This window comes from Lissotriton helveticus, chromosome 9, assembly GCF_964261635.1.
Source record: "Lissotriton helveticus chromosome 9, aLisHel1.1, whole genome shotgun sequence".
NCBI lineage: Eukaryota > Metazoa > Chordata > Amphibia > Caudata > Salamandridae > Lissotriton > Lissotriton helveticus.
The window spans coordinates 351,138,198-351,162,267 of record NC_136070.1 but is presented as its reverse complement, the minus strand read 5'-3'; the positions used below and the strand labels follow the sequence as shown (position 1 = coordinate 351,162,267).

General features: G+C 42.5%; 1 protein-coding gene across 1 annotated transcript in view; it reads right to left on the bottom strand.

Annotated features, from left to right (window-relative positions):
* Positions 1 to 24,070, bottom strand: part of UNC79 (unc-79 subunit of NALCN channel complex) — a 641,854-nt gene that overhangs the window by 273,745 nt on the left and 344,039 nt on the right. Inside the window, 2 exon segments of the mRNA XM_078660089.1 lie at positions 562 to 848; positions 7,564 to 7,629. Of these exon segments, the coding sequence (XP_078516215.1) occupies positions 562 to 848; positions 7,564 to 7,629 (353 nt within the window).

The window sequence follows — 24,070 nt, the reverse complement described above, 5'->3', positions numbered from 1 at the left end:
GTGTCGTTACCGAGACTCGAACCCAGATCCCCAGGACTGAGGCCGAGCGCCCTAGCCGTTGGGCCAACATCCGGCAGTGTGATAAATAAATGCTGATTCATACCTTAACAAAATAACAAAGTTCAGACTTCACAAGAGAAAATGTTAACTTTGTCTGTTTACAAGAACTGAGTGCTGGTATTTTAAGGAATCCCTTATTGTTTTGCTCCACTTTAGTAATGAGTAAATCATGCAAACGTTGATCAAGTCAAAGGGTTAGATTTAGAGTTTGGTGGACGGGTTACTCCATCAAAACCTGACAGATGTTCTGTCTGCCTTATTACAAGTGTATTAGGGTATAATGCACTTGTCATAAGGTGGAAGTGGTATCGATCCATCAAACTCTAAATCCGACCCAGAAGTGATTAATCTACAACAAAAATGTGTGAATTGATTAAAAATATTTCTAAATTTGAAAAATTAAACAACAGCAACACAAGATATATTTCACCAGCTCCAAATAGTGTTTTTAAAGTACAGAAACAATGGCAATTGTTAATGCGTGTATTGAGTGGTACTTACTTGAGCTACTCCTGCAATAAATGCATTGAAGCATGTTGAGACGCGCATTTTCTGGGGTGCAATCATGAAGCATCCTTCCTGCTGGTCGTAGCCGAGGAGCACATACAAATGGCGTTTGACTGTGTTGAAAGCTTTTGCGCTGCTAATGTCGGCCTCCGCGCTGCTCTGGTCCTTCGCCATGAACTTCATCAAGACCATGATGAGTTGGTGAACAGTCTGGTGATCAATCCCAGCATCCTCTGGCAGAAGATCTTTTATCATGTTATCATTCTCAGGGGATTCCTGACCTATGATTGCAAGAAAATATTGTTATTACTTGTCTTTTTTAATGACAAGACAAAAAATATTTTGATGGACAGGAGATCTATTTCCGCTGTTGAGGTTCACATAGTGATTAGCTATCAACCTTTTAACATTCCTTTGCCATGTAATAATTACGTAATATTGCCCAACAATGTTATCGCCACTGTAGCATAGGGATTATTGGCCTATCTTCTATAAAAAAAAACTATTGGCAACAAATGTAATTCCATCAGAATGTTCAAATTAAGGAGAGTGCTTAGTCCATTCAGTCCTTGATTCAAGCCAATGTCAGCTATTGTTTGGCCTTCCCTACATGCCTCATTGACCACATGTACAAAGCGTTTTTATGATCGCAAAAGCCCTTATTCGGAGTTTGCAATCGACAAAAATACTTTTTGAATGTACTAAGCCCATTTTAGGAGAAGGTAACTTTTTTTCCAAACCGTAAAATGGATTTAGGAATGGATAAGAAACCCCCATTTGGCAGTGGCATGTTGTAGGCACCCCTTTCAAACAGTGACTCCTCCTCATATGTATCAATAATTTTGGACTGTAATTGCTGTCAAAAATCATTTAAATGGTATGGACCCCCAAGTTCGGATATCAACCCATTCTCAAAGAGAAGGGTTCCCACTGGGACCCCTTCCCCTTTGTGAATGTTTAAAAAAAGTTTGCTGGGAAGTAGGACCACTTCCAGCTCTCATTCAAACTTTAAAAAAGTGAACTTTCCATTTTAAACACATTTCCATTTCCTATAAAGGAAACAGGCTGCATTAAAAAAAGGTTTACTTTATTGAAAGACAATCACAGACAATTTGCAACCTACCTCATGAATATTAATTAGGTAGGTCGGATTGCAAATTGCAACCCTTTTCGAAAAATATTTACTAGTCACAAAAATACTGGTAGCAAATTGCAATCAGTATTTTGCAAACAGTAACCAGTACTTCTTGCAACTTGACCTTGAATTTAGACTTAGGGCCTTATTACGAGTTTGGCGGTAGTCCTGTCGGCCCACCATCGCCAAGCCGGCAGGAGGACCACCAAGCCCGTAGTGCGCCCGCCTGCAAGATTACGAGTGTAATCCATGGCAAGCGGGCAGTGCTGCGTCGTTCACGCGGCGATGGACTGTTAGGCTCATAGGAGAGCCTTAACAGCAGACTGACACCAGGAACGGGGCTGCAGTTCCAGGGGGCACAACATGTGCCCCCCTGCATGCATCCACGGGCCAAAAGTGGCCCTTACTCCCATGTCCGCCACCCTTTTAATGGTGGGCTCACCGCGGTGGAAATAAAAGTTGGAATATGCAGGCCGCCATACTACTAATGAGGCACTTAATATTTCTACTAGTAAAAAAAAAACTGCCTTTCTAGATGTATTAAATCTGCACTGAATCCGAACTTCTGCTCCAATTTATTATGAGTTTAGTAAACTTGCCTGACTACTGTCACACTGTCTATGGATCACCCTATTGCACCGAGTAGCAGTGATTTGGAGGGCCTAGGCAAGAAATATTTTGTGGGCCCCTGTTTGGAATAACTTTCCATTTAATTATTCTTGTTTGCTAATTCAAACCCATTGTTGCACTTACGATATTAAATATGTTAAATGTTGAAATATAGAAATTCACAGTGAGTTAAAGAAAAGTTTAACTTTCCCAATGTGCTGATTCGTGTTGGGCACCTTGAGCATTGCCCACTTTGTCCATGCCTTAAAAAGGTCTCTTAAAGAATGCACAGCTTTAGGTCAGCCATTGATTTCCTAAAGAACTGAGCCAGGCCTAGGAATCCGATATCATCAACAGACTTAAAAGATCCACAACACTAAGTCAGCCTAGCAATTCAGTAGCACTGAGGCAGTTTAGGAACTCTGATCACACTGAATCTATTCTAGGAAACATGTCAGATTTTGGGATATTGTAGGATGAATTACCCACAGAAATACAACTCAGTCATCCCTGGGATGTCAGCGCACTGAGCCAGCATTCAGTGACACTCAGCACAGAGTCTGCCTTGGGGGTTACATTGCCCTAAATTCATCATATGAGATTCTACTTAATAATTAGCAGAATATTTGGATAGTATTATTGTACCTACAGTTCTTGATGTTGCTGAATAAATGGCCTCCTATGGCACATTTTGACTATCCTATCCTGCTTATTTGGTTCCATATGTGTGTGGGTGTCTCTTCTCCAACTTTGGGTAGCCTTAGGCTCATGTACCTAATATAAGAGTATTGTGCTAAGTATTGATATAGCTCAGTGGGTAAAAGGGCTTCTGGGATCCTTCAATTTATTGTTAACTATTCCTTTTGCCATATATTTTAGATTGTTATGTGGCTTAAGTATTGAGACTTCTTCCTGCCACTTCTAACGCCGTACGAAGATTGCCCCAATATGGAGTGAAGATTTCAGCCAATATTCAATAATAATTGCTGAGCTGGTGATGACTGCAAAGAGAGAACTTGGAATATGTTGAAAGACCACCAAATGAGAGGTTTTATGGGTAACACATTTTACTTGCCACTATTCCAGTTGCCTGTTGATTACTAATTGTATAACATTCTAAATATTCCAACTGAAACAGTGTGAAGGAAAGTGGCAGGCAGCTAGGGACTTACACCCACTGCATTGTTCAACATTCCTATCACTTAAAATTAGACAAAACTGTTCTTTCCTTTACTAATGAGGAGTACATGCTAATTAATTGCCAAATGCCTTTTATGTGGGCGATAAAGCTGTTTTTTACTGGTCCACGATCCACTTCTTAAGAGTGGGGACTCACAGGGATGACAGTCACCCCAAGTCATGGTCAGGGTCTTGTTCTTGGTCTGCAGCATGAGGAGACACATTATGGCAATAGTAGCAGCAAAAGGCAAGAAGACTTGAATCAATGTGAGGCAAAGAAATATATGGTTAAATGTCCATAAAGAAGCACGGTGCATCACAGAGAATGCGTACCACTTTGAACAACCTTCAAACATGTGTCCAGGTCAGTAATGCACGAGTAGCATGGATAGAAACCAAAGACAGTAATTGAGGAGGCGGTTGCAAAGGGACTATGCGGAACCCTCAGTCCACAAACAAAAATATGATCACTAAAGGCAGAAGGTTACCCCTGTATCCATAAGGAATGTTTTATATAGTTGACTTCCTTTCACATGGTCATTGACTGACCAGATGTCCGCGTCAACCATGCATGCTTTGCAAAGTCCACATCCGTACCGATGGCTTGACTGCCTGCATGTTTACACAGGCTTTGAAAGCTCTTTTAAACTTCTCCAAGTTTTTCCAAAGATCCTACTAATGGGGAAGGCAGAGCTGTAGCAGCTGATTGTGAACCAGTGAGGTAATAAAATGGAGAAAAAATAGCTCAGCATTTATTGAGACCTCCAATTGATCACAGCACATCCCAGCAGTGTATTTCTAGGTATATTAGGAATCAGGTAGGTGTAGCTTCTACAACTTTAAGGTCCCATAAGTCTTCCTCTGATCCTTATAAATCTACCTAAAGAGTATTGAATACACATCATGTGGGCCCTTATAATATTCTCATGTTTAATTCAATTTTTCATAAAGTGCGTTCGTACATTTAAGCCAACACAAGTTTAATAATGACCAACGCTTTTTCAAGCCATATTATCAAAAGCCCCCCAAAGTACATTACTCATAATAGATGCATTCAATATTACTGCACTAACAACTCCTGAAAACAAATGACCATGTTAGTCGTCCATGTTTGTTCTGCAGCAGAAACCTCCTCAGTGTTGAACAAATTATGACATGGATTTGGTTTAAATGTACAAGGAATTCATTTAAAAGATGAGAACATTAAAAGGTTTCGAATGGTACTGTGGTGTTTTCAATTACCTTTGAGTAAATGTATAGTAATGAGAAGATTTATGAGAGACTGAAACTGCAGTTCATTTGGAGACAGCCTCTGCACTATTGGATGAATCTGATTCTAGTAATATTATTGAATGCACTCAAAATGGTGGAATAATTAAGTAATGCTGCTACAGATGGTGCGAGCACAGTTTTATTGATTCACCAAGGCTAGGGTCTTCTTAATAGTCAACCTGGAGTACATGAATTTATGGAATGTCAAAAATTATTTTAACTCTCATGTTCAACTAACTTGGTTCTGGGATTTGCAGATGTAGGTTGCCCATCTTTGAGTAATTCAGGTTTCATGTGAGCAGGGAAAACTGGTCTTTGATGTATTTTACAGTTAACTGTTGTCTCCTAGTGCTTTTAGCTATTTTACTCGACCGTTATGTGATTTTCAACATTCCTTCTCACTCCATTTTCAACAATACACAAAGAATGCCTCGTATGGTTTTAAAACTTGTAACATCATTAAATCTTCATTGGAACTTGAATTGATAGTAATTGTCTGAAGGACTGATACAAGTTTGTGTTGTCATGCCATGCTTTCAACTGGCGATTGACACTGCAAGTTCTTAGCCATTAAACTATAGTTCTTTAACAATCTAAGCTCTGTAAGGGTTGTGTGTTTGTGCTTGTGTGTGTTCTTGAGGGTGCCTAACAGCATTTGTGCGGTAAAAATAATGTTCTCATATTACACCAAGTGAGCAACCAAAGCAAGAAAGAAGAATGACCTCCAGGGAGTAGAGAGGGAAAGGGTTCTTCTCCCAACAAAACACTAAAACAATTGGGCCAATTTATTTATTTTACATTAAGGGGTTCACACAAATCATCTATAGAGCCATGTGTCATTCAAGATCACCCATAAAATATTCTTGGGCGCTTTCTTTCTGGAAAACAGTAAGCAAAATATATCGCTTTCGTCATCATCATCAAAATACTTGTATGGCATAGAAAGAAAGCCCGGCCCATTCCATGGGTGATGTGCTTCCTTCACCAATCTGACTTCTAAATTCCACTTTCTACATGGATTTCATAATCTCAAGTCACAGAGTGCTGAGATAAAGAGATGCAACAGACTCAAATAACAATTACTGCCAGATTACAGAGACCTTAAAAGGTTCAGATAAAATACAGGTAACACCAACCTTACAGGCTGGGCCAGTACTTTAGACAGCAGTATTGAGGCTTTTATGACAAGGATGTTCAAAATAGATGAGTGATGTCATGAAATACCAGCTGCAAGTGTCCTTGGCGTGGAAAAAACAACATCAGCACCGAGTCTCCCAGACTGATCATAAATTGTAACCGCAATTTAAGACAAAAGTAAATTTCACAACTATAATCATAATGCCACTAAACACAAGCTGATCTCCTTATGATAGTATTACATTTATTTTCAATGAATAGGTCTACGGCAACGACACTCAACAGCCTAAACAAAGGTTTTCTATTTTCACGAATAACACACCATTTGTATCTATCTCCTTGTGAATGTGCTAGGGAAATGTAGCAGTAGCACCCACATAGACCTACTGGTGTTTGTTGCCTCTACCTATGATACAGTTGAGAGGGTGGGATTGTGCTTGTTAGGTCTCGCCTTTTCCATTCCAAAGGAATGGAAAATGGAGAGAATTCAAGTGCTCAAAATACTCGTCAAACCAAGGGTTTTTTGGTGCGGTTTTCTTCGAGTTCACGTGAATCACGTGACCAAACAAGCACGCGCATCAGCCTCCCTCCCTCCCTCCTAATTGCATTTTTTCACGGCCGCCACCACATCAAAGGGCTTCTCCCAGCGTGTGCTCTGCGGCTTCTCCTCCCCTAATTATTCATGGCTGGCCGGCCGTACTTTCAGTTTCCCGGCCGCTCTTGTTTCCCTAATTCTCTCTCACGCTATCACGTGCCCTCTCTTGTTTTAATCTAATGTTCTAAATTCCAAAGAGGTGCGACACACTCCTAAAAGAGCTCAATGGCGTAGATTTTTCCTACACAGCACACAAAACGAAATTAATTTTATTGGGTGCTTCGGAAATGTCTATGGAACACAAGGTTTAGCTTTCACTCGTGACGTACTTTTTGGCGGCTTGTTTCCATTGACCGCGTTTCGCCGCTAAAACGCAGTTGGAGACCATATTGCCTACCGATTTAAATCAGAATCCCACAGGGCTCCTGGTGCTTCACATGAACGGTTCTGCTTCAACCCTACATTATTATGCAAACGATGCGTTTATTTTTCTCAAGCCTACCAGTGGCCCTCGCATGCACGGGCACCGGAATGTAAGCGTTAAACATAGCTAGCACTACAGTACCAAGCATTGGCATAGCCAATAGGTCTCGCATTTGGGACCTTATAAGCGTTTAGCCATGCAACAGTTGGTGTTGTTGCACCAAGGATATTCTGCTGCATAACTAAATACTTATAAGGTCCCAAAAGCGAGACCTATTGGCTATGCCAATGCTTGTTTTGATATGTGGCAGCAAGCTTGCCCATGTCATGGTATGAATCCTAGGGTTACAGTTTTCCTATTGAGCCTTCCTTCTTCTCTTTAACTCATCACATTATTCCGTGAAAGGAATAATATTCAAGCATATCTGTATTATACATTGATATGTAACAATGGTAGTCAATGTTACATAATATCAGCTAAAAATTAATAAATGGATGGGAATAGTCGGAATAATTTTCACACAGCATCCAAGATATGTAGAAACCCACCACAATTAACTTTTCCTATTGAAACAACAGGTTTCCAGTTTGTAAAAATGTATGACAGCGCATGGTTCCACCCAATGTTGGCACCATGGAGTCCCACCTGGTGTTTGATCTGATGTGTCTCCTAAGGCTGGTGCAGACTGCTCATTTCTTGTCAGCCTTACAGCTGTGAAGAGAGAGAATGCAATTAAATATCTAGTCATTGCAAGATTTACATAGCAATACAATGGCATAATAATTTCAGAATTGTTTGGTGAAATAAACAAAAATATTGTTAAGAATGACCAACATATCTTCATATGAGGCAAAGGATTCAGGAAATTAAAGTATCCCCACTTTCGATAGTATTGTAAAAGACAAACATTTTCATTTATGTACTCCATCTTCTTTCCATTTGTTTGCCTATTATTTAATTATTCTAAACATGAAAAGCCGAAGGAAATAGACTATTTCTCTTTGTAAACACTTGTATTCCTTTCAGCATGTAAGGTCCTCTAAAAAGAGCCACAGGCAAATTATATATTGCCATTCTACCACTCGTTCTCTAGCAGGGAGGCAGTGCGGGGGAGGGGCAGGGTGGGTGGTGGATATGGATAATTGCAGGTAAGTAAACAATTTAATAAATAAAACGGATTTCGTAGCGCACCCTGCATCTCAAAAAGAGATGCAGCGCGCGCTACGAAATCCGTTTTATTTATTAAATTGTTTACTTACCTGCAATTATCCATATTCCATTGTTTACCACCACCCACCCTGCCCCTCCCCCGCACCACCTCCCTGCCCCACCTAACTCCCTCCACGGGCCGCGGCTGGAAAAAAACTCAAAAGGGTAGAGGCAGATGGCCATGCTCATTCAGAAAATAGACTATTGATTCAAGCACACCCAGGTAGAGGGGGCGTGGCTTGCGCGCCGCTGTCTAATGGTGGTTTGCACTTGAGCTCCGGGGTGACGGAGGCCGTCGGGGAGATTTCCGATCCTCATACGCGGTGAAACCTGCCCGCAATCGGCGCTCTCGGCTTCGGAACATGCCATGAGCAGTTGGTGAGGCTTTCTCTGCTCACGCTGCTGGGACGACTTAGATAATCGTCGCAGAGCCCCTCTCTCTGAAATTCGCGAGCGGCCACCATTTTATATCCTGGCGGCAGCGCTAGCGTTTATCTCTTCAAGTGTTGGGCATCTCACCGGAACCTGCGCTGCATGAGGGAATGAGGTGATATTTGCTCAAATTAATTATTTAGGATTCTCTAAGAAGGCTTTTTCCTCCTAACATGTTGTTTTTTGGAGCTGTTATGATGTGGAGAATTACGGCCCTTTTCAATGACTGTCTTCAGTGACAACTCAACAAACTCTTCTCTGGAATACTTAATGTGACACCTGGGTCTTTTCACTGCTCTTGTTGCCCGGTTTGACACTCTTGCTCTCACAGAACCCTGCTTTATATTTTTTTCTCTACAAACGGTCGCCATTTCGTGCTTTGTTAGTGGCGACTCTGTAATACCTCAGCTGTTGCAACTTCTATTTGGTGTTCTTTTGTTCATTATTGAGGATGTGACATTTATATCTGTGACTCTGACATTTCATTACAGGAGAATGTTCTTTGTTTATGGCAATTAACGCGTCCCACGGAAGGCCTATTACTAGTCATGTAGTACTACACTGATATCTTTTTTTGATATCTGTCTCCTCAGATATTTTCCTCAATATGGCGACGTCTGTATTTTAAGTACATCGCTGTTTGTATTTTCTACTAACGGTGCCTGAGCTATTTTTTCTCTTTCACTGGGATGCTCTTAATGGTGCAATTATATTGAATTATTTGCTGTAAAGTACATATGTCTTTAAACTTCTTCTGAGTCCGCTATTTGTGCCCTTGGGTGCGGTTTTTGTTTCTGACATATTTGCACCTTTCCTAACTGTACTCATACAGTCTGCACATGTGTGTATTTTTGTTTTTCTTGCACACTCTAATGGCTGACAACATGGGTCTTTCTCCCAAGACCAAAAACCCGAAAGGTAACCCTAAGAAGTTAAAGCAAACATCTCCTACTCCGGAGTCAGCTCAGAAAGATGCTGGTACTACGTTGGATACCATTCTGTCCCTGTTAAATGCTGTTCATGATATTGCACAATCGAACAAAACCAATACTGACTTACTTCAAGTTGTGGTTGCAGCCATCAGAAATGATTTCAAATCCTTATCTCTTCGTGTCTCGGCTGCTGAAACACGGATTAGTGGTGCGGAGGATACTACGCAACAGCACTCAAAATCAATACAACAGATAAAACGCTCCATCCGTAATCGCAGGAGTAATCTACGTATTTTTGGTCTGCCCGAGGATACGGAGAAGTCTACGTCCTCTTTGATAGACTTTTTGTGTCAATGGATTCCTTCTGTTCTACAGATTTCCTTTCAAAAAGACTTTGAAATTGAACGTGCTCATCGTGTCCCTACTTTTCGGCCTAAATCTTCACCTCATCCTAGAGCGGTGATTTTTAAACCACTGCGTCATCAGCACTCTGAAAAGATTTCAGCTCAGATGAGAAGGATCAAGGCGATTACATGGGAGTGCCGCCGGATTGCTATTTCCCAAGACTTTGCCAGGGACACTGTTATTAGACGGAAAGGTTTTCTTAATCTACGCCATCCGCACAATGGTTCACCGAAGATCTTCGGCTACAACGCCAACACTGTAGGAATTTGGAAAGGCGATGGCGCAAACATTACAGCATCACAGATAAACAAACTTATAAAGATGCGCTTGCATTATACAAAAAGGCAATCGTCAAGCACAAGAGCATTTTCTTCTGTGATCAGATTGAGTCTGCTCAGAATTCGTCTAGAAGGCTTTTTCAAGTCGTTGAATCTCTCTCCAATCCCCCAGCAGGCCCTTTAAATGAGCCATCGCAAGACCTTTGCAATACGCTGGCAAACTTCTTTCTCACCAAGGTCACGAACATTTACTCATCTTTCTCCCCGGCAACGAGTTCCGATCATGCTGAATCTCTCTCTCAGCCCCTCCCTCTCACTCCCTTCTTTTCCAATTTCCATCTGACCACGACAGATCAGATTAGCATCCTAATCAATTCTATCAAATCCGGGTCTCCTCTAGATCCATGTCCCCCTTCTATCCTGTGCACCTTAAAAGAGGTTATTACTTCCCCTCTCACAGACCTATGCAATTCCATCCTCCAAACAGGTATATACCCTGAAATCTGGAAAACCGCGATCATCAAGCCCTTGCTAAAGAAACCTTCCCTGGACCCCTCTGATTCAGTCAACTACAGACCGATTGCCTGCCTTCCCTTCCCGGCCAAAATATTTGAAGCCATCATGAATAAACAGCTGGCGAATTTCATTGATTGCCATCAGCTCCTAGATGACACCCAGTTTGGCTTCAGGAAGGGCCATGGGACTGAGACGGCTTTGATAAAGGCCTCAGATGAGATCAGGACCATACTGGACCAGGGCGGGGCAGCGGTCCTGGTTCTTCTAGATCTCTCTGCCGCCTTTGACACGGTCGATCATTCCATCCTGATCGACCGTGTCACCTCCCTGGGAGTGACCCACCGCGCCAGGTATCTCATTGCCTCCTTTTTGGCTAATCGTACCCAGGCAGTAAAACTAGGCTCCTTTTACTCGCCAACATTTACCCTACCTTGTGGGGTGCCGCAGGGCTCTGCACTAAGCCCCACTTTATTTAATATATATGTGGCAGATCTGGCGAGAGTCATTAAAGCTCAGGGTCTCCGCTTAACCACCTATGCGGATGATACCCAATTAGTGCTGGCGATACACAAAGATGGGCCAGCTGTGGCTGCAAGATTTCAGGAAGGAATGAGGATCATCAGTTTGTGGATGTCTAGTAATTGCTTGAAGCTAAACTCGGACAAGACCGAGGTTATGACCTTCGGCAACCTTGCACCAGAATGGTCCTCCAGCTGGTGGCCCAGTGAAATGGGTCTACCCCCGACCCCGGTTGCCAAGGTCAGAAACCTCGGCGTTGTATTCGACGATAAGCTGGTGTTTAAACATCATGTGAACAAGGTGGTCTCTTCATCTTTCGTCATGCTAAGAAAAATCAGAAAACTGCTGCCATACCTCCCGTCAGGAGCTGGGAAAACTTTGATTACCACCCTTGTCTTCTCAAAATTGGACTATGGCAATGCCCTTTTTCTTGGCACACAGGAACAGATTCTATCTAAATTGCAGTCTGTGCAAAATGCAGCGGCCAGAATTCTGCTTGATATCCCCAGCCGCCGCTCAACCTCCATGGCCATACGCCATTTGCATTGGTTAAGAGTTAAGAATCGCATAAAATTTAAAGCTCTTTGCATCACCTATAAGGCTATTCATGACTCTGGACCAAGGTTCCTCAAAGATGCTTTTCGAATTTATGCCCCACAAAGACACCTTCGCTCTGCTAGTACCTATCTTCTTGCCGTCCCGCGTACCAGAACCGCCAGCTGGGGAGACAGGCGTTTCCTAGTAGCCACCCCTAAGCTGTGGAACTCCCTTCCTCTGTCCATTAAAACCAGCCCAACCCTCACCATCTTCCGAAAGCTCCTGAAAACTTGGTTATTTGATCAATGATTTTAAGGTAGCTTCATCTCAGGAGTCCGATCTGCGACGAGACACCCTCGGGTATTTGCGCGCAATAAAAATCTTAAAAACATAAACATAAACATAAACAACGGCGTTTACTCGACATGAACATTCCATTTTCCTTTGCTGGTCCTTCAAGATTTCGTATAACTTTTAGAGGTCGTTCTCAAATTTTCTATGAGCCTGCGGATCTTTCGACCTTCCTGGATAATCAGATGGAGTCCCAGATGGATTCTTCACCTTCGCCCGGTCCCTCTGGTTCTTAAGTTCTTCCTGGAATGTTGTCTTTTCTCTTGTAATCTTTTTTGGTGTATAAGTCTTGGTGTAGTCTAATGCTGTACTTACCAGACTCCTAGATGTACATATGGTTTATGATAACTCCGCGGTTGTCATGTTTTAACCTTGCTTTGGATTGCAGGTTTTTGTGTAATTTGTTCTTTTTCTTTCTTGCCTATATGTTTTATTTCGCTTACTCCCAGTTTGTTGTTTGTGTTTCATGGCTGGTATCCTGTCAATATGTCTTCCAATTCATGTGTTTCTTCTCTTTTACATTCCAATAGATACATTGATATGTAATGATGGTGTTTCACTGCTCATTTTATGTTGATTGTTACTTTTGTGGTTCGGTGTTTTTCGAATATCCTATTTATATTGTTGTTCTTATTTGTTGATACATTTATTCTTCTATAGTATTTTCTACATTATTAGACCTTCTATAGATGCCTTTATTTATCTTTCTGCGTGTATGTCATCTGCTTTCGCTTCATGTTTATCTCATTCTTTTTTGTTTTGGCTATATATTTGTTGTTCTTTATTGTTGATTCGTTCGGATTTATTATATCTTTGTCTAGAATTATTTGCATTTTCTTTTACTTGCTCTAGTTTGGGCGATATGTATGCATATCTTTCTGTTCATTAGTTGATCCTTTATCTTTACTTTTATGTGTTTTGATGTGAATATATCATTTGTTCTTGTTTCATGCCTTGCTTCTTATTGAGTTGGCTTTATATTTATTGTTCTTCATTGATTATTCCTCTAATTCATTAGTATTGAGATATGAATCAATTGTATTATGTTCTCTGTTTACGGTTTGGGAGGTATGAATTAATAGCTCTTTGATCCTTCTGATCATTTTGATGAATTTATATTTATTAATTTTTCTGGTTATACTTGACATATGATACTACTTCTACTGTTATACATTGGGATTTAGTCCTTATCTGGTTCTATACATTTATTCTTTAGATTTTTCTACTGTGTGATGTTCCCTGATTTGATCGTTCATGCTTTTCTTCTTCCTATTACTGGTTATATCTTTGTCTAGCTATATAGTATATTTGCTAATTTCTCCTATCAATCTTTATAGTTATTCTTATATTTTTCCTTACCGTATGGGGTAATGGGTTGTTATTTCCTTTCCCTTGGTGGCCTTTCTGCTTACCTCTCCATGTTCCCCCCTCGTATGATTTGGTCTCTTCTAGACCTGCCCTGGTGGGTTTCTTTTTTCTTGTCTTCCTATTTCCTCTTTCTGGCTTTCATGTCTCTCTTTCTTTTTTCCCTCTCTTTCCCCTTTCTTTCTTTCCCTGGATCTCCTGCTGGCGCTTATTACTTGTGTTGTCATTCATGTTACTGTGTCTGTGGGTTTTTTTGTGATTATTGCTTCTATCAGTGCTTAGTGGATTTTATGTTCTTCTGTTTTTATGCCTGGGTTGAACGTATTGTCGCTTAATGTACGTGGATTGAATCACCCGGTGAAAAGGGCAAAAATTTTGGATTATTGCAAGCATCTTTCTACGGATTTAGTATTATTACAAGAAATGAAAATATCTTACCAAAAAGCTTTATTATTGAGGAAAGAATGGGTCCTTGATGTTGTGTGCTCTGATGGCTTTGGTAAAAAGAATGGAGTGATAACATTAATTTCTAAAAATTCAGGGTTATCTGTGGTTTCTGCAGAGCATGATTCGGAAGGACGATGGCTGCTATCTCGACTTTCTAATGGCTCTCTCAATCTTTACGTTATGAATATTTATGCTCCAAACAGTGATGATCAATCGTTCTGGCGGTCGATCACTAAAAAAACTGTCTGAGATTCCTCATAAGGGTAATCTGATAGTAGGTGGAGATTTTAATCTTCCAATGGACCTCATTTTAGATAGACATTCTGCTTTTAAATTCCGTCCTCCTAGGGCTCACAAACAGATGACCAATATGTGTGCCTCTGCTAATCTTCAAGATCAGTGGCGTCTACATAACCCCACTGGTAGTGACTTCTCTTTTTTCTCTTCTCCTCATTCTAGCTTTTCTCGTATTGACTATCTTTTAGTCCACTCAGCTCTTTTACAGTTTTCGTCGTCTCCTTACATCCATCCTATTCTTGTCTCTGATTATGCTGCTGTATCCTTTTCTCTCCTCAATCTTGCTGACAAGAAAGAACCTCGTACCTGGAGGTTAAATACGGAAATTCTGTATGATCAAACTCATGTTGCGGCTTTGAATGAGGAAATTGATAATTTTTTCTCTGATAATGAAGGCACAGTCAGCTCTCCAATAGTTTTGTGTGATGCTTTTAAATGTACAATTAGAGGACAAGTTATTAAACGTATGGCGAGGAGGAATGCTGATATTAAGACAGAACTTACGGATTTAGCAGATAATATTAAGAGGCAAGAGTCCCTCTATCGACATTCTAAAGACAAACAATTATTACAAACCATTAAGAATTTAAAGTATTCCTACAATACTATTGTCACTAAAAGAACTCACATTGGGGTTCAAGCTCAGAAATCCAAACGCTTACTTTTAAAAAACCGTGTAGGTAAAATTTTGGCGGCAACGTTAAAATTTCAGGAATCTAACCTTAGGTCATATCTCAGATATCTTGTATTGCTGATAGTTCTGGCACTAAGAAATTTCAAACTAAGGAGATTCTTGAGGTTTTTCGTGCATATTATAGTAAATTGTATACTCCTCTTAATCAATCCTCATTTGATCAGTGTCAATGGTTTTTAAAGACGATCCCTATTCAGACTGTTTCGGATGATGATGGTGTGAAGTTGGGCGGTCCGATTACTGTTGAGGAGATCATACATGCAATTAAAGCCACACGCTCTGGGCAAGCTCGGATAACCTGATGGATTTCCCATCATGTTCTATAAGACTTTTCTTACATCTATTGTTCCTCGCCTTAAAGTTGTCTTTGACACTTTTATTTCATCAGGTTCGGTTTCGGGCTCTGCTGCAGATGCTACTATCGTAGTGATACCAAAAGAAGGTAAAGATCATTCGGATCCTAAGAATTTTTGCCCAATATCCCTACTTAATATGGAAGCAAAGCTCTTCGCCAAAATCTTGGTGAAACGTTTGGAATCCTATATTCCACTGCTTATTCATCCATCTCAGACGGGCTTTGTTAAAGGTTGATTGGCTAGAGACAATATCCGTACCTTTTGCCATATCATCGGGAAAGCAAAATTGTCTACCCTTCCGGCGGTTGCGCTTGCCCTTGATGCCGAGAAGGCTTTTGATAAGGTCTCCTGGTCTTTTTTACATGCAGTACTTTGTGTGCACAATCTTGGTGATTCTTTTGTTAATATGGTTATGTCCTTATATGACAAAACACAACGGTAGGGGAGGACCTAGGGGAAGTTTAAAGACCAAGCTCTGGATACTATCCCCAGAAGAACTAATAAACAACAAAGGTACCAGAGGGTCTTGAAATGAAAATGCCCATAAGTAAGGAAAGACTAACCAAGGAACCACAATTTCACACAGATAGTGTCACAGAGAGCTCTCCAAGAATGAAGAAAAATACCCATCAGTCACCATTCGGATCCGCCCTTCATCATTTGGGATTTTATCCGTACCACCCGTCAGAGGTTGTTAATGCTCTACTGGGAGGTCAACCCGGTGGTAGGGGGTGCCTTCCAACAGTGTTAGAGACGACAGTGTGGAGTACCACTAGATGTTAGTAAGTGGCCAAAAAAGTGGGACTGGGGTGTGCAGTGCCAAAAAGGTGTGAGAAAAAAAGAAACCAAGAAAAAGTGTGTTTAAAATTGGTTTTGAAAAAGCACTTAACAAAAGTTTATTCCAAGTGTGATTGCCATACCAATGTTAAAAACAATGTAACCTTAAGCTGACTATTTATGAAGACAGCCTATGGTAAGTGTGGTCATGTGGTCGACTAGTTTCAGCAATGAAGGGACTATTACGTCCTTGCTTTCATCAGGACCAATTTACAATAAAACTACTGCACCAACATAAGAATGTGAGACAAAACATAGAACTAACACCCATGAAAACATAAACAAGTGTCCACAGTCACCTGAATGCTTTGGGTGCCCTTACAGTCTGTGCACGTCACTGTAGAGAGAGAAAAAAGTGGGGAGGTATAGCTATCAATAACAAATGGGCCAAACAGTAAGACCATTAATTATGGTTCAAACTAAATGTGGTTTTTTGACAAAGGCACTTACTAGGCAAAACTCAATGGAAATACATGTGGAAAGAAATTTCTCATGCCACATGTCATAATGCTCTTACCTAAATCTGTAAGGCAGGCTGGCCTCACCCCACCTGGCAGAGGCTCAGGGAAAAATGAAGCACCGCTCTAAAAAACATGTAAAACACATGTCAAAACATAAAATGCACAAGACAGAGACAGAATTCTCCCTCAAATTACAACCGAGAAACCACGGTCTTGTTTATCCATCAAAGGTGGTATTCTTTACTGAATGGAGGCTCCGTCTGTATAAGACCTCAGCAAAAGAAAACGAAAACGAAGAGATGTAGCAAAGTGCAAGGGCTCCTCTCACCTAACCGTCGGTACTCCTGGCCGGCGTCCTGGCTGTCTGGGGAGGTACTGACGGTTGGCATTGGACCGTGTTATAAACCCTGCTCTAATTGGTTAAATCTCCACATGAGGCAAGCACTAGCGCCTCTGGATAAGTATCACTGCAGTAGGGGCTATACGCCCACTCGTTAGAAAGCCAAACAGCGCTCGCGCGTACTCAATGTAAACACCAAAAGGCAGGCGGAGGGATGTTTAAAAGCCGCGCTGCTATTGGGTGCGCGGTCGCGTTGAGCGTCTGAACGCGTCTCCTGGTTGGACGCGTAGTCACGTGGGGCCCCGAGCCGTGTCCCGTGATAGGAAAAAAAGGCTGCAATAAGATTGCTGGGTCTGATGTAGGTTGTCAGGGAGATGGGGGTAAACAAATAGCGATAACAGGTCCTGTTAGTATACGGGCCGAAGAAAAAGGTGATAAAAAACTGCGTTTTGGAGTACATAGCACTGGCAAGCTATAGGGAAGCGCAAAAAACTCTAAACTCAAGGAGTGAAGTTTGCATTCATAGATTAAGGCCACGGAAGTGTAATACACCATGAGGGGAGTAGAACTCCCTGAGTGTCTGTCTGTAGGTACAGCAATTGAAAGCAGGGATTCCCTATTCAAGTATAGTACAAGCTAGCCTGAAGATCTTAATACAAAGAAGGATACACAAATCTCGGGAAAGCCTGGATAACTGTATCCCTCTTACTAGGGAAAAGCTAACTGCCCACTGCTGGAGATATAGCTACAGGGATGAAACTGGAAACTTGAATAAGGCGATAGTATTGCCAATGGGACCAATCACAATGAGGACCACGGAATTTCATCGTTCAACCCCTCTTTGTGGGTTTTCAATCTGAGTACCCATCTTTGTTCCTTTTTCAATAAGAAGCTGGCCACATCTGTAGTATGGGTTGGTATAAACGGTTGCTCAAGGACAGTCCACTGAAATTCGGTGGCTAGATGTTTGGCCTCCAGAAAGTGAGAAGTAAGTTTTGTTGCTTGTCTTGCGCACCGGATCGTGCTCTTGTGCTCAGATATCCGTATGCGGACCTTGCGTGTAGTCATGCCCACATACTTGTAACCACAAGGGCAAGTGATCAGATAGATGACGTGGTCACTATTACAATTAGTGAATTTGAATTGCTTCCATGGTCTGGTGGTCCCTATGTCTATTTCCAGTGTCTTCTTTGTCTGGGCACAGACCTGGCAGTTGCCACAGGGGTGATGTCCTTGGACAGGTGGAAGATCCCATAATGTGCCTACAGCTCTGGGCATCTCGTCGCGTGGCCTGGTATGCACAAGTCTGTCCCTCAGATTCGGGCCCCTCTTGAAGGAGATCATGGGGCGGGGAAGGTTAAGATGCCCGGAGTTCAGGATCGGCCAGTGTTTCTTGACCGCACTCTGAATGCGGTTTGAGAGGCTGCCAAAAGTATGGACAAAGGTGAGTCGGTCTAGCTCCGGCTTGGGAGGTTTCGGTTCTAATAAGGCTTCCCGATTATTGTTCATAGCCCTTTTCATGGACTTTTTCACAAGTTTGGGAGGATATTTCCTGGCCACTAGTTGTCTACTCAGATCGGTAGCGTGTTTGTTGAAAGTTGTCCTAGTAGAACAGTTCCTCTGTACCCGAAGAAATTGGCTAAAAGGGAGGCTCTCCCTCAGAGCTCGTGGATGATTGCTGTCGAAAAGTAACAGAGAGTTCCTTGCAATGGACTTCCTGTAAAGTTCTGACTGTAGGCCCTCAGGTCCTGCTGTTATTAAGAGATCAAGGAAGGCTAGTTGTAGTTGACCGATCTCAATGGTGAATTTAAGATGGTTGTTCCTGTTATTCAGCCACCCTAGGAATTCTAGGCAACTATCGCTCGACCCTCGCCACACAACAAAAACGTCGTCGATGTACCTTTTCCAGGTTTTTATTCTATCGATGAAAGGATTAGTCTGGTTCAGTACATGATTTTGTTCGAACGAGTGAACATACAGATTCGCCAGGCTGGGGGCATAAACGCTCCCCATGCTGGTACCTGATGTCTGAAGGTAAATCTGGTCCTCGAATTGAAAAAAGTTTTGTTTCATGGCCAAGGTGGCACAGGCCATTATAAATTGAACGGGAGTAATGCTGTTCAGTTCTCTTGACTCCAGTAGTTGTTGTACCACGTCCAATGTCTCATCCTGCGGGATGGAGGTATAGAGTGCCTCAACATCGAATGAAACTAGGAGATCAGTATCTCTATCAAATTCGATGTTTGGTATCAATCTGAGGAGGTCAGTGGTATCTTTGAGATAGGTGGGCATTTCCTGCACCATTGGTCTCAGAAAATAGTCCACAAAGGTGGAGAGGGGTTCCAGGGCTGATCCTATCCCGGAAATTATCGGGCGTCCAGGGGGCGGTCGTTGCTCCTTATGAACTTTAGGTAGGGTGTAAAAGTAGGGCATTTTAGGGTGCTCAGTGCACAGGTACCTAGCTTCAGCAGGAGTGATCCATCCCTCAGAGGAGGCTTCTTCAACCATTACTTTGATATTTGATTTAAGCTCTTCTGTCGGGTCATGATTTACAGGAGCGTAAGATTGTCTCAAGTTAAGTTGTCTGAGACATTCTGTTCTATAAACTTGAGTGTCCATTACAACAATCGATCCGCCCTTGTCGGCTGGCTTTATGGTTAAGTCCTTGTTGTCAGTCAGAGACTTAAGCGCTAAGTGATGAGCTTTGGGCAAGTTCTGAAAAACTCTATGATGAGTACTGAAGAGATCATCCATCTCTTTTTCGAGGGCTTGCTCATAGGCCAATACTTGTGGAGGCATAAGGTGAGTGGGAGGGGTGAAAGGGGACTTACACTTCAAACCGGTGTTGACATCTTCTTCACTCTGAGTATTTTCTTCTTTGTCCGCGAAGAAGAAGTGTAATCTTATCTTCCTCAGAAACCTGGCTACTTCTAGCCGGGTTTCAAACTCATCATTATAATGAGTTGGCACAAAGCCCAGACCCTTATTCAGGGCCTCCTCTTCTTGCTGGGTCAACACGTGACTGCTCAGGTTGATGACTATACTGGAGCTGCACTGCTCTGTCCGGTCTCCTTGTTCTTGGATGAGTTGCTCCTCAGAGTCCTCCCCTCTGTTGATGTCGATGGGGGGCTGAAGTGAACTTGAGTGTTCCCTCTCTTCCTGCCTCTGGATCTGCCCCGGCCAAACCCTAAAAAAGGCTGTCCGTTGAAGTTATTCGCTTGGAAATTGCCGGGGAGGTTTGGCATATTTGGACCCATCGGCTGTTGGAATGGGCCTGGTAGTTGTGGTGGGAAGAAGGGTTGCATTCCTCCAAACTGCCAAGGATGGGGTGACCACCACTGTTGTTGTTGGTTGCCCCTCCAATTATATCTAAAATTCCTTTTACCTTGGCCTCGACCTCGTGAGTAGGAGTTATCACTGCCAGTGTCACTGCCCGACGAGTTATCACCAGAACTAGATGTACTGTAGGATGATCCTTTTCTACGGGTATTAGTACCAAAGTCTGGGGGAGTGTATGTGTCGCTAGAGTAAGGATAAATCTTCTCGAACTTAAACTTATCAAGATCTTTCTTGAATTTATCCATCTTAACCGACAGAGTGTGCTCTCTAAAATCTCTATTGTTTTTGTTTGTATCATCTAGATTCTTGCTAAAGACTTTAGTAGCTATTGTGGTTTTTATTTTGGACTCTAGGATTTGAATTTCTATAAGCATAGTATCAGCTATGCGTTTAGAAGTTTGGATAATCAGTATCAGCCAGTCTCTGGTACACCTCCAGGCGATCAATGCCCAGTTTTTTAGAAACTCCCTATCATTAAGAAATAGTCTAGGTGTGTTGGTTACTATGAGACCGGTGGGTGCACAGTCATTACGTAGATATTGTGCCATGATTGTGCCATGTGTAGCTGTCCTAGTTTGTGACTTCTTTAGAACTAATAGTTTACCCCATTCATCCTCCCCCGTAGTGACAGCAGACACTGAGGAGTCTGTCAAGTCAGGATGATCTGCCAGTGCTGCTAGGAGATCAGCATCGGAGAAAGATAAGCCGTGGTTCTCGGCCATGGTAGGGAAAAGTGTCCTGTCAAGCGTGCAAAATATGATCCAGAGTGGCAATAAAAGGTTCGAATCACAATTACGTGATGAACCACTACTACGATATAATTAATTCGTAGGGAATATTAGGTCCGCAGCCAAAAGACTGCACTGAGACAACAAAACACAACGGTAGGGGAGGACCTAGGGGAAGTTTAAAGACCAAGCTCTGGATACTATCCCCAGAAGAACTAATAAACAACAAAGGTACCAGAGGGTCTTGAAATGAAAATGCCCATAAGTAAGGAAAGACTAACCAAGGAACCACAATTTCACACAGATAGTGTCACAGAGAGCTCTCCAAGAATGAAGAAAAATACCCATCAGTCACCATTCGGATCCGCCCTTCATCATTTGGGATTTTATCCGTACCACCCGTCAGAGGTTGTTAATGCTCTACTGGGAGGTCAACCCGGTGGTAGGGGGTGCCTTCCAACAGTGTTAGAGACGACAGTGTGGAGTACCACTAGATGTTAGTAAGTGGCCAAAAAAGTGGGACTGGGGTGTGCAGTGCCAAAAAGGTGTGAGAAAAAAAGAAACCAAGAAAAAGTGTGTTTAAAATTGGTTTTGAAAAAGCACTTAACAAAAGTTTATTCCAAGTGTGCTTGCCATACCAATGTTAAAAACAATGTAACCTTAAGCTGACTATTTATGAAGACAGCCTATGGTAAGTGTGGTCATGTGGTCGACTAGTTTCAGCAATGAAGGGACTATTACGTCCTTGCTTTCATCAGGACCAATTTACAATAAAACTACTGCACCAACATAAGAATGTGAGACAAAACATAGAACTAACACCCATGAAAACATAAACAAGTGTCCACAGTCACCTGAATGCTTTGGGTGCCCTTACAGTCTGTGCACGTCACTGTAGAGAGAGAAAAAAAAGTGGGGAGGTATAGCTATCAATAACAAATGGGCCAAACAGTAAGACCATTAATTATGGTTCAAACTAAATGTGGTTTTTTGACAAAGGCACTTACTAGGCAAAACTCAATGGAAATACATGTGGAAAGAAATTTCTCATGCCACATGTCATAATGCTCTTACCTAAATCTGTAAGGCAGGCTGGCCTCACCCCACCTGGCAGAGGCTCAGGGAAAAATGAAGCACCGCTCTAAAAAACATGTAAAACACATGTCAAAACATAAAATGCACAAGACAGAGACAGAATTCTCCCTCAAATTACAACCGAGAAACCACGGTCTTGTTTATCCATCAAAGGTGGTATTCTTTACTGAATGGAGGCTCCGTCTGTATAAGACCTCAGCAAAAGAAAACGAAAACGAAGAGATGTAGCAAAGTGCAAGGGCTCCTCTCACCTAACCGTCGGTACTCCTGGCCGGCGTCCTGGCCGTCTGGGGAGGTACTGACGGTTGGCATTGGACCGTGTTATAAACCCTGCTCTAATTGGTTAAATCTCCACATGAGGCAAGCACTAGCGCCTCTGGATAAGTATCACTGCAGTAGGGGCTATACGCCCACTCGTTAGAAAGCCAAACAGCGCTCGCGCGTACTCAATGTAAACACCAAAAGGCAGGCGGAGGGATGTTTAAAAGCCGCGCTGCTATTGGGTGCGCGGTCGCGTTGAGCGTCTGAACGCGTCTCCTGGTTGGACGCGTAGTCACGTGGGGCCCCGAGCCGTGTCCCGTGATAGGAAAAAAAGGCTGCAATAAGATTGCTGGGTCTGATGTAGGTTGTCAGGGAGATGGGGGTAAACAAATAGCGATAACAGGTCCTGTTAGTATACGGGCCGAAGAAAAAGGTGATAAAAAACTGCGTTTTGGAGTACATAGCACTGGCAAGCTATAGGGAAGCGCAAAAAACTCTAAACTCAAGGAGTGAAGTTTGCATTCATAGATTAAGGCCACGGAAGTGTAATACACCATGAGGGGAGTAGAACTCCCTGAGTGTCTGTCTGTAGGTACAGCAATTGAAAGCAGGGATTCCCTATTCAAGTATAGTACAAGCTAGCCTGAAGATCTTAATACAAAGAAGGATACACAAATCTCGGGAAAGCCTGGATAACTGTATCCCTCTTACTAGGGAAAAGCTAACTGCCCACTGCTGGAGATATAGCTACAGGGATGAAACTGGAAACTTGAATAAGGCGATAGTATTGCCAATGGGACCAATCACAATGAGGACCACGGAATTTCATCGTTCAACCCCTCTTTGTGGGTTTTCAATCTGAGTACCCATCTTTGTTCCTTTTTCAATAAGCAGCTGGCGACATCTGTAGTATGGGTTGGTATAAACGGTTGCTCAAGGACAGTCCACTGAAATTCGGTGGCTAGATGTTTGGCCTCCAGAAAGTGAGAAGTAAGTTTTGTTGCTTGTCTTGCGCACCGGATCGTGCTCTTGTGCTCAGATATCCGTATGCGGACCTTGCGTGTAGTCATGCCCACATACTTGTAACCACAAGGGCAAGTGATCAGATAGATGACGTGGTCACTATTACAATTAGTGAATTTGAATTGCTTCCATGGTCTGGTGGTCCCTATGTCTATTTCCAGTGTCTTCTTTGTCTTCGCACAGACCTGGCAGTTGCCACAGGGGTGATGTCCTTGGACAGGTGGAAGATCCCATAATGTGCCTACAGCTCTGGGCATCTCGTCGCGTGGCCTGGTATGCACAAGTCTGTCCCTCAGATTCGGGCCCCTCTTGAAGGAGATCATGGGGCGGGGAAGGTTAAGATGCCCGGAGTTCAGGATCGGCCAGTGTTTCTTGACCGCACTCTGAATGCGGTTTGAGAGGCTGCCAAAAGTATGGACAAAGGTGAGTCGGTCTAGCTCCGGCTTGGGAGGTTTCGGTTCTAATAAGGCTTCCCGATTATTGTTCATAGCCCTTTTCATGGACTTTTTCACAAGTTTGGGAGGATATTTCCTGGCCACTAGTTGTCTACTCAGATCGGTAGAGTGTTTGTTGAAAGTTGTCCTAGTAGAACAGTTCCTCTGTACCCGAAGAAATTGGCTAAAAGGGAGGCTCTCCCTCAGAGCTCGTGGATGATTGCTGTCGAAAAGTAACAGAGAGTTCCTTGCAATGGACTTCCTGTAAAGTTCTGACTGTAGGCCCTCAGGTCCTG